Here is a 19,774-nt window from a genome sequence, read left to right as displayed (position 1 = left end):
TATTATGGAGTTAATTTGGAAAAAAGTTTGGCGTTGTAGTGAATTAATTATTTTTTTTTCTTAGCCAAAAGTGATGAACAAAACGGAGCGATTTCTCCTACACAAATAATATTTTTGGAAAAAATGAACATTTGCTATCTAACTGAGAGTCTCCTCATTGAAAACATCCGAAGTTCTTCAAAGGTAAATGATTTTATTTGAATGCTTTTCTTGTTTTTGTGAAAATGTTGCCTGCTGAATGCTAGGCTTAATGCTATGCTAGGCTATCAATACTCTTACACAAATGCTTGTGTAGCTTTGGTTGAAAAGCATATTTTGAAAATCTGAGATGACAGTGTTGTTAACAAAAGGCTACGCTTGTGTTTCAATATATTTATTTCATTTCATTTGCGATTTTCATGAATAGGAAACGTTGCGTTATGGTAATGCGCTTGAGGCTATGATTACGCTCCGGATACGGGATTGCTTGTCGCTAGAGGTTAAAACGGGATTGCTTGTCGCTAGAGGTTAAAACCTCCGGAGGCTGAAGAAATTCGGCTTGGCCCCTAAGACCCTCACAAACTTTACAGATGCACTATTGAGAGCATCCTGTCGGGCTGTATCACCGCCTGGTACGGCAACTGCACTGCCCGCAACCGCAGGGCTCTCCAGAGGGTGGTGCAGTCTGCCTAATGCATCACCGAGGGCACACTGCCTGCCCTCCAGGACACCTACAGCACCCGATGTCACAGGAAGGCCAAAAAGATCATCAAGGACATCAACCCCCGTGCCATGGCCTGTTCACCCCACTACCATCCAGAAAGAGATCAGTACAGATGCATTAGAAGCTGTTTTTCAGTCTCTCGGATCCAGCTTTATCTCAAGGCCATCAGACTGTTTAATAGCCATTACTAGCCGGCTACCATCCGGTTACTCAACCCTGCACCTTCGAGGCCCTATATACATAGACATGGAATCACTGGTCACTTTAATAATGGAACCCTGGTCACTTTAATAATGTTTACATACTGCTTTTTTATTTTACCTTTATTTAACTAGGCAAGTTGAATCAGCAATACAACATTGGGTTTAATTATGTATTTACTAAATACCTAACTAATCACATAGAATTACACATACACATAATTAATCATAACTTGATTACAAATTACGTCAAAGGAAAACATCCCTAGCGGGCGGAACAGATATGACAGCTTGTTACACAAAAGAAAAGGGACTGTTTTGAGTGAAAGAGCGGGAAGACTGAGGAACAAAGGGTGAAGCTGTGCTATCGTAAATACAGTATCTTATGCATTCTTAATTACCGCCCATTTGGAAAAGGAAAATGCAATAAATATTTACTCTGAGCTGCGCTTCAGTAGGTTGGTGGTAGATGGAAGGCCGTGTTGCCAAACAGAGTCATTTGAAGAATGTTTCTGGTGGTCAATTGGATACGTTGTAGTAACGTCGTTGTGTGATAGACGGGATACTCTGTCTGTTCCTTCCTAACCCTCGTTTGCAGCTGCTGTTGATAACTTAACGGCTAGGAGGTATCACTTCTGTTGTGAATAAGAGTTCGAAGTTCATACCATTCGCAACCAAAGCTCACGCTGATGTTGGCTTCGTTCTGTAGTTATTATCTGAACCATTCTGACATCAGACCGTCGTCCTCACATCCCCGGAACAGGAGGTTATATTGTCGTCAAGGCTTTATATAAGAAGGGAGAGGAGGGCATGTTTGAAAAGTTTTATAGCCCATGTCCCTTCACAGGGGCGGGCCACTGATTGATTTTAGAAGCTAAAATCACATTTCATCCCATCACGAATAATTTCATATTCAAACATTTAAATTTAACAACAATTCCATGTGAATCCGATAACTCTACAGTGGAAAGTCTACACATCAGAGTTTGTCATCTTATCATTGATGAGCATGTCTCAGATGACAACCGAACTGACATCATACTCATTAAGTACCACCGCATATGTTCAATTGGTCGGATTACCAGAATGTAGTTCATTTCCCCCCACATTCTGATGTTCCCAGAATCTCTATGTTAACGAAAGGGGTTTGCAAATGTAACATCAGTAGGGTAGAGAGAGGAAAAAGGGGGGAAGAGGTATTTATGACTGTCATAAACCAACCCCCAGGCCAACGTCATGACAAAAAAATGCAATACTGTATTATATTCTATTTTAGTCAATACAACTCCAACATTGCTCATAGTAATATTTATAGATTTCTTAACTGCATTCTTTTACTTCAGATTTGTGTGTATTGTTGTGAATTGTTAGATACTACTGCACCGTTGGAGCTAGGAACACAAGTATTTCGCTACACCCGCAATTACATCTGATAAATACAGTGAGAAAAAAGTATTTGATCCCCTGCTGATTTTGTACGTTTGCCCACTGACAAAGAAATGATCAGTCTATAATTTTAATGGTAGGTTTATTTGAACAGTGAGAGACAGAATAACAACAAACACTCTCCAAGGATGTCAGGGACAAGATTGTAGACCTACACAAGTTTGGAATGGGCGACAAGTCCATCGCCAAGCAGTTTGGTGAAAAAGTGACAACAGTTGGTGCGATTATTCGCAAATGGAAGAAACACAAAAGAACTGTCAATCTCCCTCGGCCTGGGGCTCCATGCAAGATCTCACCTCATGTAGTTGCAATGATCATGAGAACGGTGAGGAATCAGCCCAGAACTACACTGGAGGATCTTGTCAATGATCTCAAGGCAGCTGGGACCATAGTCACCAAGAAAACAATTGGTAACACACTACGCCGTGAAGGACTGAAATCCTGCAGCGCCCGCAAGATCCCCCTGCTCAAGAAAGCACATATACATGCCTGTCTGAAGTTTGCCAATGAACATCTGATTGATTCAGAGGACAACTGGGTGAAAGTGTTGTGGTCAGATGAGACCAAAATGGAGCTCTTTGGCATCAACTCAACTCGCCGTGTTTGGAGGAGGAGGAATGCTGCCTATGACCCCAAGAACACCATCCCCACCGTCAAACATGGAGGTGGAAACATTATGCTTTGGGGGTGTTTTTCTGCTAAGGGGACAGGACAACTTCACTGCATCAAAGGGACGATGGACGGGGTCATGTACCGTCGAATCTTGGGTGAGAACCTCCTTCCCTCAGCCAGGGCATTGAGTCGTGGATAGGTATTCCAGCATGACAATGACCCAAAACACATGGCCAAGGCAACAAAGGAGTGGCTCAAGAAGAAGCACATTAAGGTCCTGGAGTGGCCTAGCCAGTCTCCAGTCCTTAATCCCATAGACAATCTGTGGAGGGAGCTGAAGGTTCGAGTTGCCAAACGTCAGCCTCGGAAACTTAATGACTTGGAGAAGATCTGCAAAGAGGAGTGGGACAAAATCCCTCCTGAGATGTGTGCAAACCTGGTGGCCAACTACAAGAAACGTCTGACCTCTGTGATTGCCAACAAGGGTTTTGCCACCAAGTACTAAGTCATGTTTTGCAGAGGGGTCAAATACTCATTTCCCTCATTAAAAGGCATATCAATTTATAACATTTTTGACATGCATTTTTCTGGATTTTTTGTTGTTGTTATTCTGTCTCTCACTGTTCAAATAAACCTACCATTAAAATTATACGCAGATAATTTCTTTGTCAGTGGGCAAACGTACAAAATCAGCAGGGGATCAAATACTTTTTTCCCCTCACTGTATGTGTAGAAGGAAGGAGCACAGTTGGCTTCCTAACTCTGTCTGAATCCCAAATGAAACCCTATCCCCTACATAGTTCACTACTTTTTACCAGAGGCCTATATGGGTTCTGGTCAAAACTAGTGTACTATATAGGGAATATGATGCTATTTGGGAAGCAGGCTCTGTCTCTCACACAACAGAAGGAGGACTACAGCGCCCTGATCCCAGCAGCAGCTCTAGGCTGACATGTTTGCTTTAGCCTATAAAGCAGCAGGCTAGCTCTACATAGATGCTAGACTAGCACTGCCCGTGATGCACACAACGCTACCGAACGCCTCACAACGTCCAATAAAAGAACCAGGCGTCCAGTTAAAAGTAGTGCACTATTTAAGGAATAGGGTGCCATTTCAGACGCATCCTAGGTCTTGTCATCAGGGCTGGGATGGAGCAGATATCCTCTGTCTCCTCTCTGTGTGAAGCACTGGCCTGAGATCAGCACCCAGGCAGATGGGTAGTGGATCTGTCAGACTGATCTGAACCCTGTGAGCCTGCTTCATCTGAAGGTTTGGCTTTTTCTTTCTGTCCATTAAACACATTGAGGAGCAGAAAAGAATGTCAGTGTCCTGTGTGTGCTTCTGGAGGTGTTCCTAAATGCACCCTATTCCCTATATAGTGGCCTACCATAGGTCTCTGGTTAAAAGTAGTGCACTATGTAGGGAATAGGGTGCCATTTGGGATGCATTCCAAATATCTCCTGTTCTGTTCTGCCTAACCTCATATAAGCATGGAGAGACAAGCCTTTCACTGAAGCAATGATGTTCATCTGAGAAATATATCAATATACTCTCAAATACTATCACATTTAGGGGAGTACCGTAGAAATCTTTTTAAATATCTTTTAAAAACAGCTTCAGAAGATTCCACTGTATGTAATTTAGTTATTTATCTTCATAATCAGAAATGCTAATCAGTTAACCCATTTTAAAGGGTGATATAACCCTCTTCTTTGTGTTCTTCAAGAAAAAGATTCTTCCTTAGTTCCTTTACATTAATTGTCTTTTGAAGAGGGCAGACCCTTGAGATAGTCTAATGGTCATATTATTTGTATATCATCTGCGTATTTGTGCATATTATCTGCATACCCACTGAGGGAGAGCGAGATCATTAGCTAGCAGAGACACAGGGCTGCTTCCAAATTGGTACTCTATTCCATATATAATGCTGTACATTAGACCAGAGCCCTGTGGCCAACAATGGGCCCTGGTCAAAAGTAGTGCAATATATAGAGAATATTTCGGGCCATTTGGGATGCACACAGGGACAACGTAACACACCACAGCCTCAAAGCTAGCAAAGACACAGTGAGACACAGCTGGGGACAACTCAATACACCCGACCCATCTGATCGGACCTCACACTTCAGCTATTCAAACTAGCATAACTTTAATGACATCCCGAACATATAGCGATTCCAGACAAAAACAATGAAAACCATACCAGTGGTGCCAGTAGTAGTCAGCCATAAAATCTTTGTTATAAACCCTGTGTATAAACTTGTGTTATAAAACTAAGGTTTACTGTTGTTATAAACCCTGTGTATAAACTTTGTTAAAACTAAGGTTTACGGTTGTTATAAACCCTGTGTATAAACTTTGTGTTATAAACTAAGGTTTACTGTTGTTATACACCCTGTGTATAAACTTTGTGTTATAAACTAAGGTTTACTGTTGTATAAACTTTGTGATATAAAACTATGGTTTACTGTCCCATCTTTTGTTGCACTGTGTTTACTCCCTATTCAGTCCAGGACAGTAAAATGTAAGGAATGTTCACAGAGAGAGGTGTCTAACTCGGCGACAGCGGGCGTCTTTCTGACGACCACCAACTCTGCGTAACCTCTCCCTCCCGCCCTGAGGAGAGGAGTCAGGGGTGAAAGGTTGTTTACTGTATGACCCTGAAGTTTTCTGTCCCTCCCCTGTTCTGTCTGAGTCAAGAGATTGGCCCTCCATTATTCTTGGTGTGTGTCCCAAATGGCACCTTTCTATTTGATCTCCAAGGCAATGACCCAAATGGCATATAGAGTGCACTACTTTTGTCAGGACATCCATTAACATCCCTTTCCTTTAGAATATGTGAAAATTGGACAAGGAGTGATTGGACCATGAGCCACAGTTGGCTCTTAGATCTAGGGGCAGGTGACGTCACAGGGCCATGCTAACTCAGCCATCCGCTACATGAACATGACAGGCTGAAAAGCTGTGGAGCTTCCCTGGAGGGATAGAGCCAAGGATGTCATGATGATGTCTATGGATGTACTGACTCTGATGGGAATAGAGTGCCATTCAGGACACAGACAGTGTGCATAATGAGGAGTATAATTAGAAGGTAGTTTGACTCACTGACAAAGGATGTCTCTCCCAGGTATCCTCGTCGTTTGAGGACCACCTCCAGGTACTTGGCCTCCTCGTCCACCACATAGTACTCCTTCTCCAGGGAGACCCAGGCCCAGTTCAGCCTGAACACCTGGTTCTTCAGCCTGTTGCCTCCTAAACACACACACACAGAACCTAATTATCAGCACCCTCAGAAACGATCACTTCACAATGTGTCTCACCTAACAGACACTTTCATCCAAAGTGACAGTACAGTGAGTACAGGAAACACACACACACACACACGTACATGTGTGGATGTTTGTCTTTGTAAACAACAACAGTCAACAACAACAAAAACGAAGATCGACATGAGAGGGAATTCATTCAGCATCAGAAGCAGTTAAGCTTCTGAACACATTATTTGCACTTCAAAACATTTATAATGGAAAAGCTGTTTGTTTTCAGGACATGTTCCTATCTCAAAATCTTTTCATCCGAGTAATTTCACGGTGGTATTATGGGTACCTGTAGGACAGCTAGACTCCCTGCCTATATTTGGTGGGAGGCATATGTATCAGCACAAACACACTCGCATGCACACAAGAACAGGCAAACACACACACACACAGCCACAGTATATTCAGTGGGAGTTATCAGTGCAGAGGAGGAAGTATAAAGTAGAAGGTTTAATTGGCTTCATAGTAATTAAGAGATAAAGGTTAGTCTGTGTGTGTGTGTGTGTGGGGGTTGTTTTATCAGTCCTGTTTGAAGTGGAATTCAAAGCTCTGTATTCCTGGAGGGCAGCACTGCCTGTTACCATACTGACCACAGAGAGAGCAACACCACACACAGACATCAAACACACACACAAAATGACAAGTCATAGCATGTAGACGCTTACACGCGCACGCACACATACTATTGGCATGAACAGCAGGTTTATAACAGTGGCTCCAAGCACCTCAGCCTAAACAGTGTGAAATGAGGGATGACGGGAATGAAGGGAGAAAATGGAGAGGAGGGAGATGAAGAGATGAAGGGAGAGGAGGGAGAATGAGAGATGAAGGGAGAGGAGGAGATGGAGAGATGAAGGGAGAGTAGGAGATGGAGAGATGAAGGGAGAGTAGGAGATGGAGAGATGAAGGGAGAGTAGGAGATGGAGAGATGAAGGGAGAGTAGGAGATGGAGAGATGAAGGGAGAGTAGGAGATGGAGGATTAAAGGGAGAGGAGGGAAATGAAGAGAGGATGGGAGAGGAGGGATGAAGGTAGAGGAGGGAGACAGACCCATGTGTTTCTACAGTACAGCTGGCAGATGTGAGGTGGGAGGAATGAAAGAGTGAAAGAGAAACTACATGGCGGGTCTGAATCTGAGTTCCAAATGGCTTCTCATTGCCTATATTCATCACATTCTAATACGGACTTCGAAGCCAGTTCCACTGCTTTTTTTCATTTGGTTTCCCTCTAATCAGGGACTAAATTAGACCTGGGACACTAGGTGGGTAATGAATTACCAGGTAAAACAGAAAGCCCTATGTGCCCCCAGTCAAAAGTAGTCCATTATATAGGGAATGGGGTGCCATTTGGGACACATATTGTTCTGAGGCCCTAACCCCCCAGTCCCCTCTCTCCTCTCCTTCATTCTGCCCTTCCCCCTGACAACCCTTCCCCCAGTTGTCATGGTCAGTAAAGTAAATCTGCCATGTCCAGTCGACCACTCTGCTATGTAGCTTTTTCCCTTTCAAGAGAGGGTGAGACTACACATTCACAAAGCGTTATTGTTTTATTGTGTGTGGTGTGTGTGTGTGTGTGTGTGTGTGTGTGTGTGTGTGTGTGTGTGTGTGTAGAAGGGCATGTAGCATGGTGAGTGAGTGGAACCGTGGCCTATACTGCACCTGTTCATTGCTGTTTCATGTGATCTAATAGACTAACACACATTCCCTTACCTGGACTTTAATAGGACTTAAACATGTGACACCAGAAGAGGAACAACACTAGGTCATACCAAGGCCAGCAGAGCAAACACACAGTAGAGGGCAGGAGACAAAGAAGAACTTAGAAATGGTTGTTTTTCGTTCACAACTAAGCTCAGACACGTATTAACTCATCCTGAATCTGTCAAGGAGACTCGGTGGAAGAAAACACCTCATGACTTTAATCATGAACCAACTCAGACATCCCTGCCTAAACCATGGAGTAAACTATGCTGAACCACAATCATGGCCAAAAGGAAAAGACAGAACTAGAGGAGAGGAGACCAAACTCATTAGATCTGATTCTGTCAACAAGACTCTGTGGAAGAAGAAAACACCTCATGACTTTATTATGAACCAATGAACAAACTCAAGCCCTCACTGCCGCCTGAACCTCTACCTGTCTTCTGAACAGAGAAAAGAACATGAATATGACAAAGATATGGCTGAACTAACATAGAAGACGAAGGAGAATAAAGTGAAGATGCCGAAAGTAGAGCTAAATAAAGTGGAGATGAGGATACGGCTGAACTAACTGAAGGGCTGCCAGTTTCCTGGCTCATCTTCAAAGTCTGATTGTTTCCACGGTAATGGGTGGGTATCCTAGAACAGTACTATATTAATGTAAACCAAGCTACTACAGTACATCCATGCCACTGGCCCAAGCCTGTAGATTCTCAGGGGTTAAGGCCATACTAGGAGTAGAGTTGGGTCTAATAACTCTCTACTTTAATAACTCCTGCAGGTAAGACGTCTGCTGGAGTGAAAAGAGCTTTTCCCCCTGTGTGTGTTCTGGATTACTCTGCTGGAACAGAGGGGTGTGTGTGTTTAGATCTCCCTACCTTGTACTAGGGCTTAGAGGGAGCAGCTAGACCCATGCCACAGGTAATCACAGTGTGTGTGATCTCTGAGTAGTGAAGTCTACTGGTCTTAATCACCTGGCCCTCTCCCACCACAGACATCATCTCTTTATGGAAAACTGCTACAAGCTCCTCGTTTCCTTCCAGGACTCAGGAGAGTCGTGACGGCTACTGGACCTATTCCCTAGCACATTAAATACCTGGATCTACCCCCACCACAGCAGTCACAGACAACTTCAGAAACTCTGCTACAAACTCCTTCAACAACCTGTAGAGTTATACAACTACGCTAATAAGCAGTCACAGCTGTTGTAAGAGACTTCAGACCGAATAAATGTTGTTAAGAGAAGACGGATCCTCCTAACTTCCTGGGTGTGCTGGATTAAAGTTAGGATCTTATTGTGGAACGCTTGGCATCGTCTCTATGTTCACACAATGTTGCTAATGTTAGCCTGATACTATTCCTCTCCTCTCGTCTCAGATGTGTAACAGCAAAGGCTTTGGGCTGCATCTCAAATAGCACCCTATTCCCTATATAGTGTTCTACTTTTCAAAAAGGGAATAGGGGTGCCATTTGGAATGCAGTTTGTCTTCAGTGCCAGTTACCCACAGGGAGGTCCTAAGACCATGTACAGGTACAATACCACACGAGTCTGCCTGTTCCCCGGTCATACGTCTCTTTGTGAACATTACACGGATGTCTAATCATTTACATTACGCTGGGGACAACATTCACCTCAAGCTAGGCTTCAAAGGTACCCTCCTCCACCTTACCTCGACATTAACCACTTTCAAGATCACCTGCTTGTGGGCAGGAAAAGTAGCCAACATGGAGGGCAAAATCCAAAGCTGTGCAATGCTTTCAGAACGTAGCCAAAACAACTACCTCTTTCCCTACTGTATTTATTTTATTTATTTATTTTGCTCCTTTGCACCCCATTATTTTTATTTCTACTTTGCACATTCTTCCACTGCAAATCTACCATTCCAGTGTTTTACTTGCTATATTGTATTTACTTTGCCACCATGGCCTTTTTTTGCCTTTACCTCCCTTATCTCACCTCATTTGCTCACATCGTATATAGACTTGTTTCTACTGTATTATTGACTGTATGTTTGTTTTACTCCATGTGTAACTCTGTGTCGTTGTATGTGTCGAACTGCTTTGCTTTATCTTGGCCAGGTCACAATTGTAAATGAGAACTTGTTCTCAACTGGCCTACCTGGTTAAATAAAGGTGTTCTCAACTGGCCTACCTGGTTAAATAAAGGTGTTCTCAACTAGCCTACCTGGTTAAATAAAGGTGTTCTCAACTAGCCTACCTGGTTAAATAAAAGGTGGAAGGTGGACAACAACAACAACAAAATAATTCAGGAATATCAGTGAATAATTCTTCATCATATGAGCCAGTCATCATCAGGTTTGGGAGGCCAGAATTACAACACCACTGGTGCTTGTGTTAGGCAGCTGTAGTGTGTTGGTGCAAGTAGCCAGAGGTCCATTTCCTTCCATAAGGTTATTTCTCAGTAATTAAGATAAGCAGGAGTTGAAGTAAGAACACTTCAAAGAGGCCCTAGAAAAACATCTCAGTTAATCTTTAACCGCCGCCCAGGGTCATTCTGCTGAGCTACAGGTTAGCTGTCTAAATTGGTTTTCCATGTTCCTCCTCATTCCCAGCCAAAGGACAAGCAGTCACCAGTCACTTTTCTCTAGTATACACCAGACTAAAAACCCAGCTAATGTCCTCTGTTGCCAGTCCCAGAGTTACTTTAGATTAGACTCTTGATCTATGTAAATGTTGTCACACTGTGCTCATTATAGATTGGAAAACCTATAATGAAAAATCTATATATAAAATCTATAATGGAAAATCTATATATAAAATCTATAATGGAAAATACATTAGATTAAATATGTTAATTCACCTATTCTCCCATGTCAATCTAGCTTTACTGTTGATACCAATGTGTGTCAGCGTGAAGCCTTGATCATGGTATTGTACTGTTAAAAGTATCTCTACTGGGCTGTGTTATGATGGACAGGAGAACTCTGTGAGGGAAGGTAGGGAATGTAGGCGGCTGAGCTGAGTGGTGCCAGTGCCAACTCTGTGCCCTTGTCTCCCACACAGTGTCCTTGTCTCTTGTCTCCACTCACACAGCAGACGGTCCTTATTTGGTGACCCTGGGGACCTGGATGCTCAACGGGTCCTTTTCTCTCTCTCTCCCCGTCTGTCTCAGGTCCTCCTCCACTCAGTCACCTTCTCTCACCTAGCAAGGCAGGCAGGCAGGATCAGCAGTCCTCGACCCACTGAGCTGCTCTACACTGAGTAAGCAGCAAAAGAACCCTGGCTGACTGGGACAATGTGTTTAAAAATACACTACACTACTATACACATTAAGATGTTTACCTAGACTGAGTAATGGGTCCTGGTCAAAAGTAGTGCACTATATAAAGGGCATAGGGTGCCATTTGGGACGCACATGTTTCTCACAACAATGGGCCATAAGCCAAGCTCTGAGGACCGGATATGTATCTCTCTCTGTTATTTATTACCACGTCACACTGTATAAAACTCCCATTACAGAGGATCCTACTGCTGAAGGAGAGAGAGTTAGAGAAAGAGATTCAGCCTAATCAGACTAAACTCTATATAAGCAGTAATGAGAGAGGGGGTGGAGGAGAAGAATAGGGGCTGAATTAGAGAGGAGGTGGGAGTCACATCTATCATTGAACCAGGTCAGATTAAAGAGCTATTATTATAGATGGCTGTTTCTTAGACAATTGTGAAGCAAGGCTACATATCCTTAACCCTTGTCCACAGGCAGGACTAAAGGACGTTAACCTTTAGACACTAGCTTTAACTCATTAACCCTTGGGCTCATAGGCTTTCAGGGAGTAGTACTGCAATAAATCAGACATAAATCTGGATATGCGTCTGGCCTAATTTAACAATTTGTTCACTCAAGAGGTCTTTGGGATAGTGGTAACTCTGAGAGGACATTTTTCAGATCCTGAAAGGAAGGCCAAAGGTGGCTTTGAACATAGGAGATAGGAGAGGGAGAGATAGAGGTGAGCGAGAGAGAAGGAGGGACATGGAGAATAGAGGGAGGGAATGAGAACCATCTAAGACAGGGGTCTTCAACCAGGGACCCCCTCCCAGGAAAACCAGCGACCCAGACCTCATACGTTGGCAAAATTTTGTCTTAACAACAGGTGAATGAAGAAGTAATCAACATTTTAAAATAGATTTGGTAGATCGTTTTTTCATTAATATTGACCTCCCCAGAAAACTTACAAGCAGCCAGCGGCACTTGCCTCACCAGTAGCCTATTCACGTGTGTGTGAGTGTAATTGGCTCCAATTAGTGTAATTTCCTCAATATTAGGAGGCAAGAAATAAAGCTGACATCTAATTTCTATTATAAACTGGGTAGTTTGAGCCCTGAATTCTGATTGGCTGACAGAAGGGTATATCAGACCGTATACCACGGGTATGACAAAATAGTTATTTTTACTGCTCTAATTACATTGGTAAACAGTTTATAATAGCAATAACGCACCTCTGGGGTTTGTGAAATATGGCCAATATACCATGGCTAAGGGCTGTGTCCAGGCACTCCGTGTTGCGTCGTTCATAAGAACAGCCCTTAGCCGTGGTATATTGGTCATATACCACACCCCCTCGGGACGTGCTTAAGCCCTGGGTGAAGACCCTGATCTAAGGCTCAGAGAAACCAGTTCCTCCTCAAAGCCCCGGGTGAAGACCCTGATCTAAGGCTCAGAGAAACCAGTTCCTCCTCAAAGCCCCGGGTGAAGACCCTGATCTAAGGCTCAGAGAAACCAGTTACTCCTCAAAGCCCCGGGTGAAGACCCTGATCTAAGGCTCAGAGAAACCAGTTCCTCCTCAAAGCCCTGGGTGAAGACCCTGATCTAATGCTCAGAGAAACCAGTTCCTCCTCAAAGCCCCGGGTGAAGACCCTGATCTAAGGCTCAGAGAAACCAGTTCCTCCCCAAAGCCCCGGGTGAAGACCCTGATCTAAGGCTCAGAGAAACAAGTTCCTCCTCAAAGCCCTGGGTGAATACCCTGATCTAAGGCTCAGAGAAACCAGTTCCTCCTCAAAGACCCGGGTGAAGACCCTGATCTAAGGCTCAGAGAAACCAGTTACTCCTCAAAGCCCCGGGTGAAGACCCTGATCTAAGGCTCAGAGAAACCAGTTACTCCTCAAAGCCCCGGGTGAAGACCCTGATCTAAGGCTCAGAGAAACCAGTTACTCCTCAAAGCCCCGGGTGAAGACCCTGATCTAAGGCTCAGAGAAACCAGTTACTCCTCAAAGCCCCGGGTGAAGACCCTGATCTAAGGCTCAGAGAAACCAGTTCCTCCTCAAAGCCCTGGGTGAAGACCCTGATCTAATGTTCAGAGAAACCAGTTCCTCCTCAAAGCCCCGGGTGAAGACCCTGATCTAAGGCTCAGAGAAACCAGTTCCTCCCCAAAGCCCCGGGTGAAGACCCTGATCTAAGGCTCAGAGAAACAGGTCTTTGTTCTCAGAATTCTTTGAGCTTAACATCTGTCCCTCCATTATAAAGATTCTTTAGCTTCCACTGGCCTCCCATATTATTGACTCCACTTACCAACAGAAAAGTGTTTAACAGCATTGGTATGCAGAGGAGCACAAGGCGCTCAATAAACGTGAGACAAGGTGCAACAACAAAAAAGCGGGGGGGCAGGAGCCCTTCTCTTTAGAGGAGTAATTCCCAAAGATCTGCTTTCAGATGGGGCTCCTTTATTTGAATCCCAGGGAAAAGAGAGGAGAGGAGGGGGAGACAGGCACGGGGGAATGTCGGGAAATACACTGCGTCCAAAGGTTGCTCCTGTCCTGGCCAGACATGGGTTCAAATTCTATTCAAAATATTTTGAGCGTTTGCTCTAGCCTGTCTGGAGTGTCAGATGGGCGAGATTTAAAATTTTCAGACTTTTCTATTGGTCGATTGTGCTTTGCAAGCTCAATCAAGCTCAGACACATTATTAGAATTTCTTTCAAATAATATTTGAACCCAGGTCTAGTCCTGGGAGTCTGCTGCTCCATGCTCCAGTTACTTCACTGATGATGCTATTCCCAACACACTGGATAAACTCTCCTACACAATGGGTAGATGAATGCACACTATGGAGAGTGTTGAGTAAATACTCCACTCTCTAGTTTGCCCGGACGCACAGGCATCGCTCAGTTCAGACAATGTGACAAGGTTTGGAAGGATGGCCAGGCGAGACCGCTCTCTAGTCATTTTTACAGCATTGAATTAGGTGAGATATATTATGAAAAGAATACAAAAAATAAGTCAAATATGTTGATTTCATATAATTATGCATGAGAAACCAGTAGGAAACGTTTTTCCAAACAAGCAGAACAATCTGCTAAAGTGTCCAGTATTTTTAACCTTAGGTAGTTTGGTAAAGGTCAATGTAACTGGAAATGTGTGGCATGTGCACATTTATACAACGGGTGGGTCTAATCCTGAATGCTGATTGGTTAAAACCACATTCCAGCCAGTGCCTATTAAACAAGTTACTAAAAGCTAAATCTATGACGTTGAAATGTATTTTTACTCTGTTCCATCTGACTGCACAATCCACTGTCTCATCAGCCCAGCCAAGCAATTTATAAACTTGATCTCCACTATAAAAAGCATCTAGACATTATCTCACATTTCTTTTAGACTAACATTTAGTTTAACAGTGGAGATTTGTATAAACCTCGCTGTCTGTCTCTCCGAAAATTGCAACATTGTTTCAATATTCAAATTCGATCTCCAGCTGTCCCATAGTAATGAACGTGTCGGGATGAGACGGACAGACAGGCAGCGTTTCTCAGCTAGTCGAAATCATGAATCAGCTGGCATCATTTTTAATGGATATATACAAAGAACTGTCAACTGAAAAAAGGTAAAATGAGTTTGCAGTCTTTCTATTAGTCTTCCCAGCTTCAGTTTGAATTGATTGTGTTACTGTGTTGATGGCTAGCTCCTCTGAACAACAGTGTCCTGACAAGTGAGCACATTTTCTATAACGTTTTTAATGAAAACACCCGTGCCAATATATAACCCAAACACCGGCTTAGAGGGCACTATCACTTAAATAAAAACAGTGCATGGCTTTTACCAATAATCCTATTAGTTCTGTCTTTGGAATATTAGCTCCTACAGCTCCAGCTTCCTAAGAATAGGTTCATACAGTAGTCCACTATATACGGAATAGGGTGCCATTTGGGACACAGCCTAGCTTCTACAGCAGGCTATACAGAACACCTTGTGGATAAGACAGCTGCTCCACACTGCAGACCGCAGATGATTGGTGTATTGGCTTTCCTCCTCTTCGTCTGAAGAGGAGAGGCGAGAAGGATCAGAGGACCAATATGCGGCGTGGTAAGTGTCCATGGTTGTTTATTTAAACACATAAACTGAACACTCCATACAAAACAATAAACATAACGTGAATAACCGAAACCAGTACCGTGTGGTGTAAAACACAGACACGGAAACAATCACCCACAAACAAACAGTGAAACCCAGGCTACCTAAGTATGATTCTCAATCAGAGACAACTAATGACACCTGCCTCTGATTGAGAACCATACTAGGCCGAACACAGAAAAACAACCTAGACACACAAAACATAGAATGCCCACCCAGCTCACGCCCTGACCAACTAAAACAAACAATTAACACAATAACTAGGGTCAGAACGTGACAATTAGGTCTGTCGGGAGAGGTCTGTATGTCCTGACATCCAGACCAGACCGGTCCAGTCCAGACCAGACATACAGTGTGCCCTGCCAAGCCCCAAGGTCAGGCTTGATCCCTGGCCAACACCACCTCATCATTTTGGTCTGTTTGGGTGGGCACAAGATATTCAACAAGATATTCAAGGTTCATCCTTCAATCTTCTTGGGCTTCCTTTTACAAAGATAATGTAATGGGGGACCGAGTGCTAATGTTGAGGGATTTTTTTGTGTGATTTAAAAATAATAATAATCTACAATAACAACAACAAAAACAACAGCAGTGACTCTCTGGGCTCAAATAATAAATACATTTCCCAGACTTGATTTGAGGAGCTAAACCAATACAAGTGTCATAACCTGGGGCAGAGCTGTGTGTGAATCCTGAGCTGAAGTCAGATATAAAAGTCTGTGAAGGCCATCCTCATCTATCAGAGTTATTTACCTGAGTTGGTGCAGACAGTAGAGTCCTGAATCCTAACGGTGTTGGAAACAACAACATATGAACTATATGGTTTAGTTCCTCTAGGTCTGCATCCCAAATACCACCTTATTCCCTTCATAGTGCACTACTTTTGACCAGTACCCTATGGACTACATAAGGAATAGAGTGCCATTTGGGACACAACTCTCACACATGAAGGCATTCCAGCTCCCACCTATAAAGGTCACAGCAGATTAAATATTGAGAGTCTCTCGAGTAGTCCATTAACAGTCAATTATGCATGACCACTCCTAGCACCACAATGACCACCCCATACAGTCCACAGCCACAAGGAAGACTCTGACTGCTACAAGGCCATTGCTCCTGGAGGAAAAATAGAATTCTTCTCAGAGACATTCTGGACACAATATGCTAAACAAGACTCCAGCTGACACACATACAGGCCAGAAAAATGTCAATGTCTGTCCATTCAGAAATCAAACCACTACACTCAGAAAAAAAGAGTTTAAAAAAGTTATTCACTTGTCCCCTTCGAGGAACCCTTTTTGTTTCCAGTTAGAGCCCTTTATGGTTCCATTTTTAAAAAAGGGGTTCAGGTGTACCAAACATTAGGAACAGCTTCCTAATTCTGAGTTGCACCCCTCCCCCCTTTTCCCTGTCATGACGATGCCCTGTTTTCTCTCCACTCTACAGAATGGACTCTTGGAAATCCCTGCGTTACCACAGAGAAAGTATGGTAATATCAAAAGATTGGGGAATGGAACAATAATTCCCTTTCTCAACCAGTTGAACGTGTCCGTTGGTACTTAAAGAATATGGTGTGAGATCAGTTGTTGTCTGCGACATTATATCTGATGATAGGACGACATAAATTGTATCTTGGAAAGTCGACATTCTATTCTATTGATATAAAAGATCTGAAGATCTTTAAGAGAGTTTATTCGGAAGAGCAGCTCTTTAAACACTCTTCCGTGGAGCCCCAGCTTATTAATGAGTTAATTGTTGCATGGTTTAATTCAATCACGTAATCAATTAAACATTAGGTAATCGATTTGATAAAATAGCCTGTCATCTCATTTAATGATAATCAGAGACACGACAGCTCTATGAACAGCCTAAATTCGACAGGGGATGGACTGTACAAGGAGTCAAAAGAGTTCCACAGGGATGCTGGCCCATGTTGATTCCAATGCTTCCCACAGCTGTGTCAAGTTGGCTGGACGTTGAGCGTGAAAAACCCAGCAGCGTTGCCGTTTTTAAACACAAACCGGTGCGCCTGGCACCTACTATCATACCCTGTTCAAAAGGCACTTAAATATTTTGTCTTGCCCATTCACCCTCTGAATGGCACACATACACAATCCATGTCTCAATTGGCTCAAGGCTTCAAAATCTTTCTTTAACCTGTCTTCTCACCTTCATCTACACTGATTGAAGTGGATTTAACAAGCGACATCAATAAGGGATCGTATCTTTCATCTGGATTCACCTGGTCAGTCTATGTCATGGAACGAGCAGGTGTCCTTAATGTTTTGTAATGGCAGTGTACATGGAACCCAAAATGGTCCTACCTGGAACCAAAATGGTCCTACCTGGAACCAAAATGGTCCTACCTGGAACCAAAGGGGCTCTACCTGGAACCAAAAGGGCTCTACCTGGAACCAAAATGGTCCTACCTGGAACCAAAAGGGCTCTACCTGGAACCAAAATGGTCCTACCTGGAACCAAAAGGGCTCTACCTGGAACCAAAATGGTCCTACCTGGAACCAAAAGGGTTCTACTTGGAACCAAAAACTGTTCTTCAAAGGGATATCCTATGGGAACAGCTGAATTATTATTACACTATTTTTTAAGAGTGTACGCAACCTTTACCCCGAGATCGAATCCATCATACTCCTTTACTACAAACTACAGATCGTATATAGATCTTCCTCTTTTATTAAGAACTAGCTCATTTAAATAGACACCTGTTTTGTTGCTCAAACGCAGAATACATTACACTCCTCTGAGCTGACTGGCTTTAAAAAAAAAAAAATACATCTTTCAAGTTATGTCCAACACATCTGTCACACTTCCCACTTGTAGAGAAGACAGGAGAGAGAGTATAATGTAGTCAGTAGTCTGTTGGAATAAAGAACGTTTACCATACCAGAGGGTACAAAGCAGCATATTGTCACGTGTGTCAAAGATGTCTCAATTCGAGAGAGAGCGAGAGAGACAGAGAAGTGGAGGCTGTGATGAGAAGATGAGAAGAGAACAACTGGAGGGTAGGGGGTGTGAAAACAGGGGGAGAAAAAACAAAGCGACAGAATGACAATGCAGGGAGGATGAAGAGAATAAGTGGCAAAGAGAGAGGGACGTGCTTATTGTCTTGACCTCCTGAATGATGCCTGTTTGCTCTCTTGTCAGCGGGAATAATGGCACACTGTTTGCTGAGGAGAGGAGAGCTGTGGTGTGAAGGAGCAGAATATAAAACTCCAGACCCTACAGGCTACTAATCATGCATCCCAAATGGCACCCTTTTACCCATAGGACTCTGGTCAAAAGTAGTACACTATATATTATAGGGAATATAGTACAATTTGGGATGCAGCCCTAGAGTCTCTGGTCTCCATACTAATAGAGCAGGCTGTTTGTTGAGCTTGTCTCCTTTCACAGGGCTCAGAGCCAGCCCATAGGGCCCCACAGCTTTCATTTAGTGCAGCATGTCTCTACAGTATTACACAGTTGTTACTGTTGTCTGCCAGGCTGCTAATCCTGTAGAACAGGAAGTGGAGAACACTCTGGAGAGCTGCATCTGTATGTGTCCCAACTGGGACCTTATTCCCTATATATAGTGCACTACTTACCATTTTGGATGCCACCTCTAGTTCCTAAGGAGCTGATAAAATATCTGAGGCTCTTTGTTTATGACAGGTAGAGAGCGAACTTCTAGTAGAAGTTTGCAAACCTGTCTGTTTGAGATTAGCATGTTAGTATTTCTCTAGTAAAGAATTAAAGGCACAATCTGGGATTGATAAATAAATGTTTAGGATTTATTTATACAAATTTTCACCCCCCCAAAAATGGCCCCCTTTTTCTCCCCAATTTTGATCTTGTCTCATCGCTGCAATTCCCCAATGGGCTCAGGAGGCGAAGGTCGAGTCATGCGTTCTTAGAAACATGACCCGCCAAACCGCGCTTCTTAACACCTGCCTACTTAACCCGGAAGCAAGCCACAACAATGTGTCGGAGGAAACACCGTTCAACTGACGACCTCATCAGCCTGCAGGCGCTCGGCTCCGCCACAAGGAGTCGCTAGAGCAAGCCCCCCGGCCAAACCCTCCATGAACCTGGACGATGCTGGGCCAATTGTGCGTCGCCCTATGGGACTCCCGATCACAGCCGGTTGTGATACAGCCCGGGTCTCTAGTGATGCCTCTACCACTGCGATGCAGTGCCTTAGACCGCTGCGCCACTCGGGAGGCCCGTTTTGGATTTATTTTTTTACCCCTTTTTCTCCCCAATTTCGTGGTATCCAATTGTTAGTAGCTACTATCTTGTCTCATCGCTACAACTCCCGTACGGGATCGGGAGAGACGAAGGTTGAAAGTCATGCGTCCTCCGATACACAACCCAACCAAGCCGCACTGCTTCTTAACACAGCGCGCATCCAACCCGGAAGCCAGCCGCACCAATGTG

General features: G+C 43.7%; 1 protein-coding gene across 1 annotated transcript in view; it reads right to left on the bottom strand.

The window, feature by feature from the left end:
* LOC115141752 (FRAS1-related extracellular matrix protein 2-like) overlaps positions 1 to 19,774 on the bottom strand; it is a 118,747-nt gene that overhangs the window by 59,549 nt on the left and 39,424 nt on the right. Inside the window, exon 5 of the mRNA XM_029680923.2 lies at positions 6,067 to 6,213. Within this exon, the coding sequence (XP_029536783.1) occupies positions 6,067 to 6,213 (147 nt within the window). The remainder of the gene's footprint in view (positions 1 to 6,066; positions 6,214 to 19,774) is intronic.

Source organism: Oncorhynchus nerka, linkage group LG14 (assembly GCF_034236695.1).
Source record: "Oncorhynchus nerka isolate Pitt River linkage group LG14, Oner_Uvic_2.0, whole genome shotgun sequence".
NCBI lineage: Eukaryota > Metazoa > Chordata > Actinopteri > Salmoniformes > Salmonidae > Oncorhynchus > Oncorhynchus nerka.
This window is presented reverse-complemented; position numbering and strand designations above follow the sequence as displayed.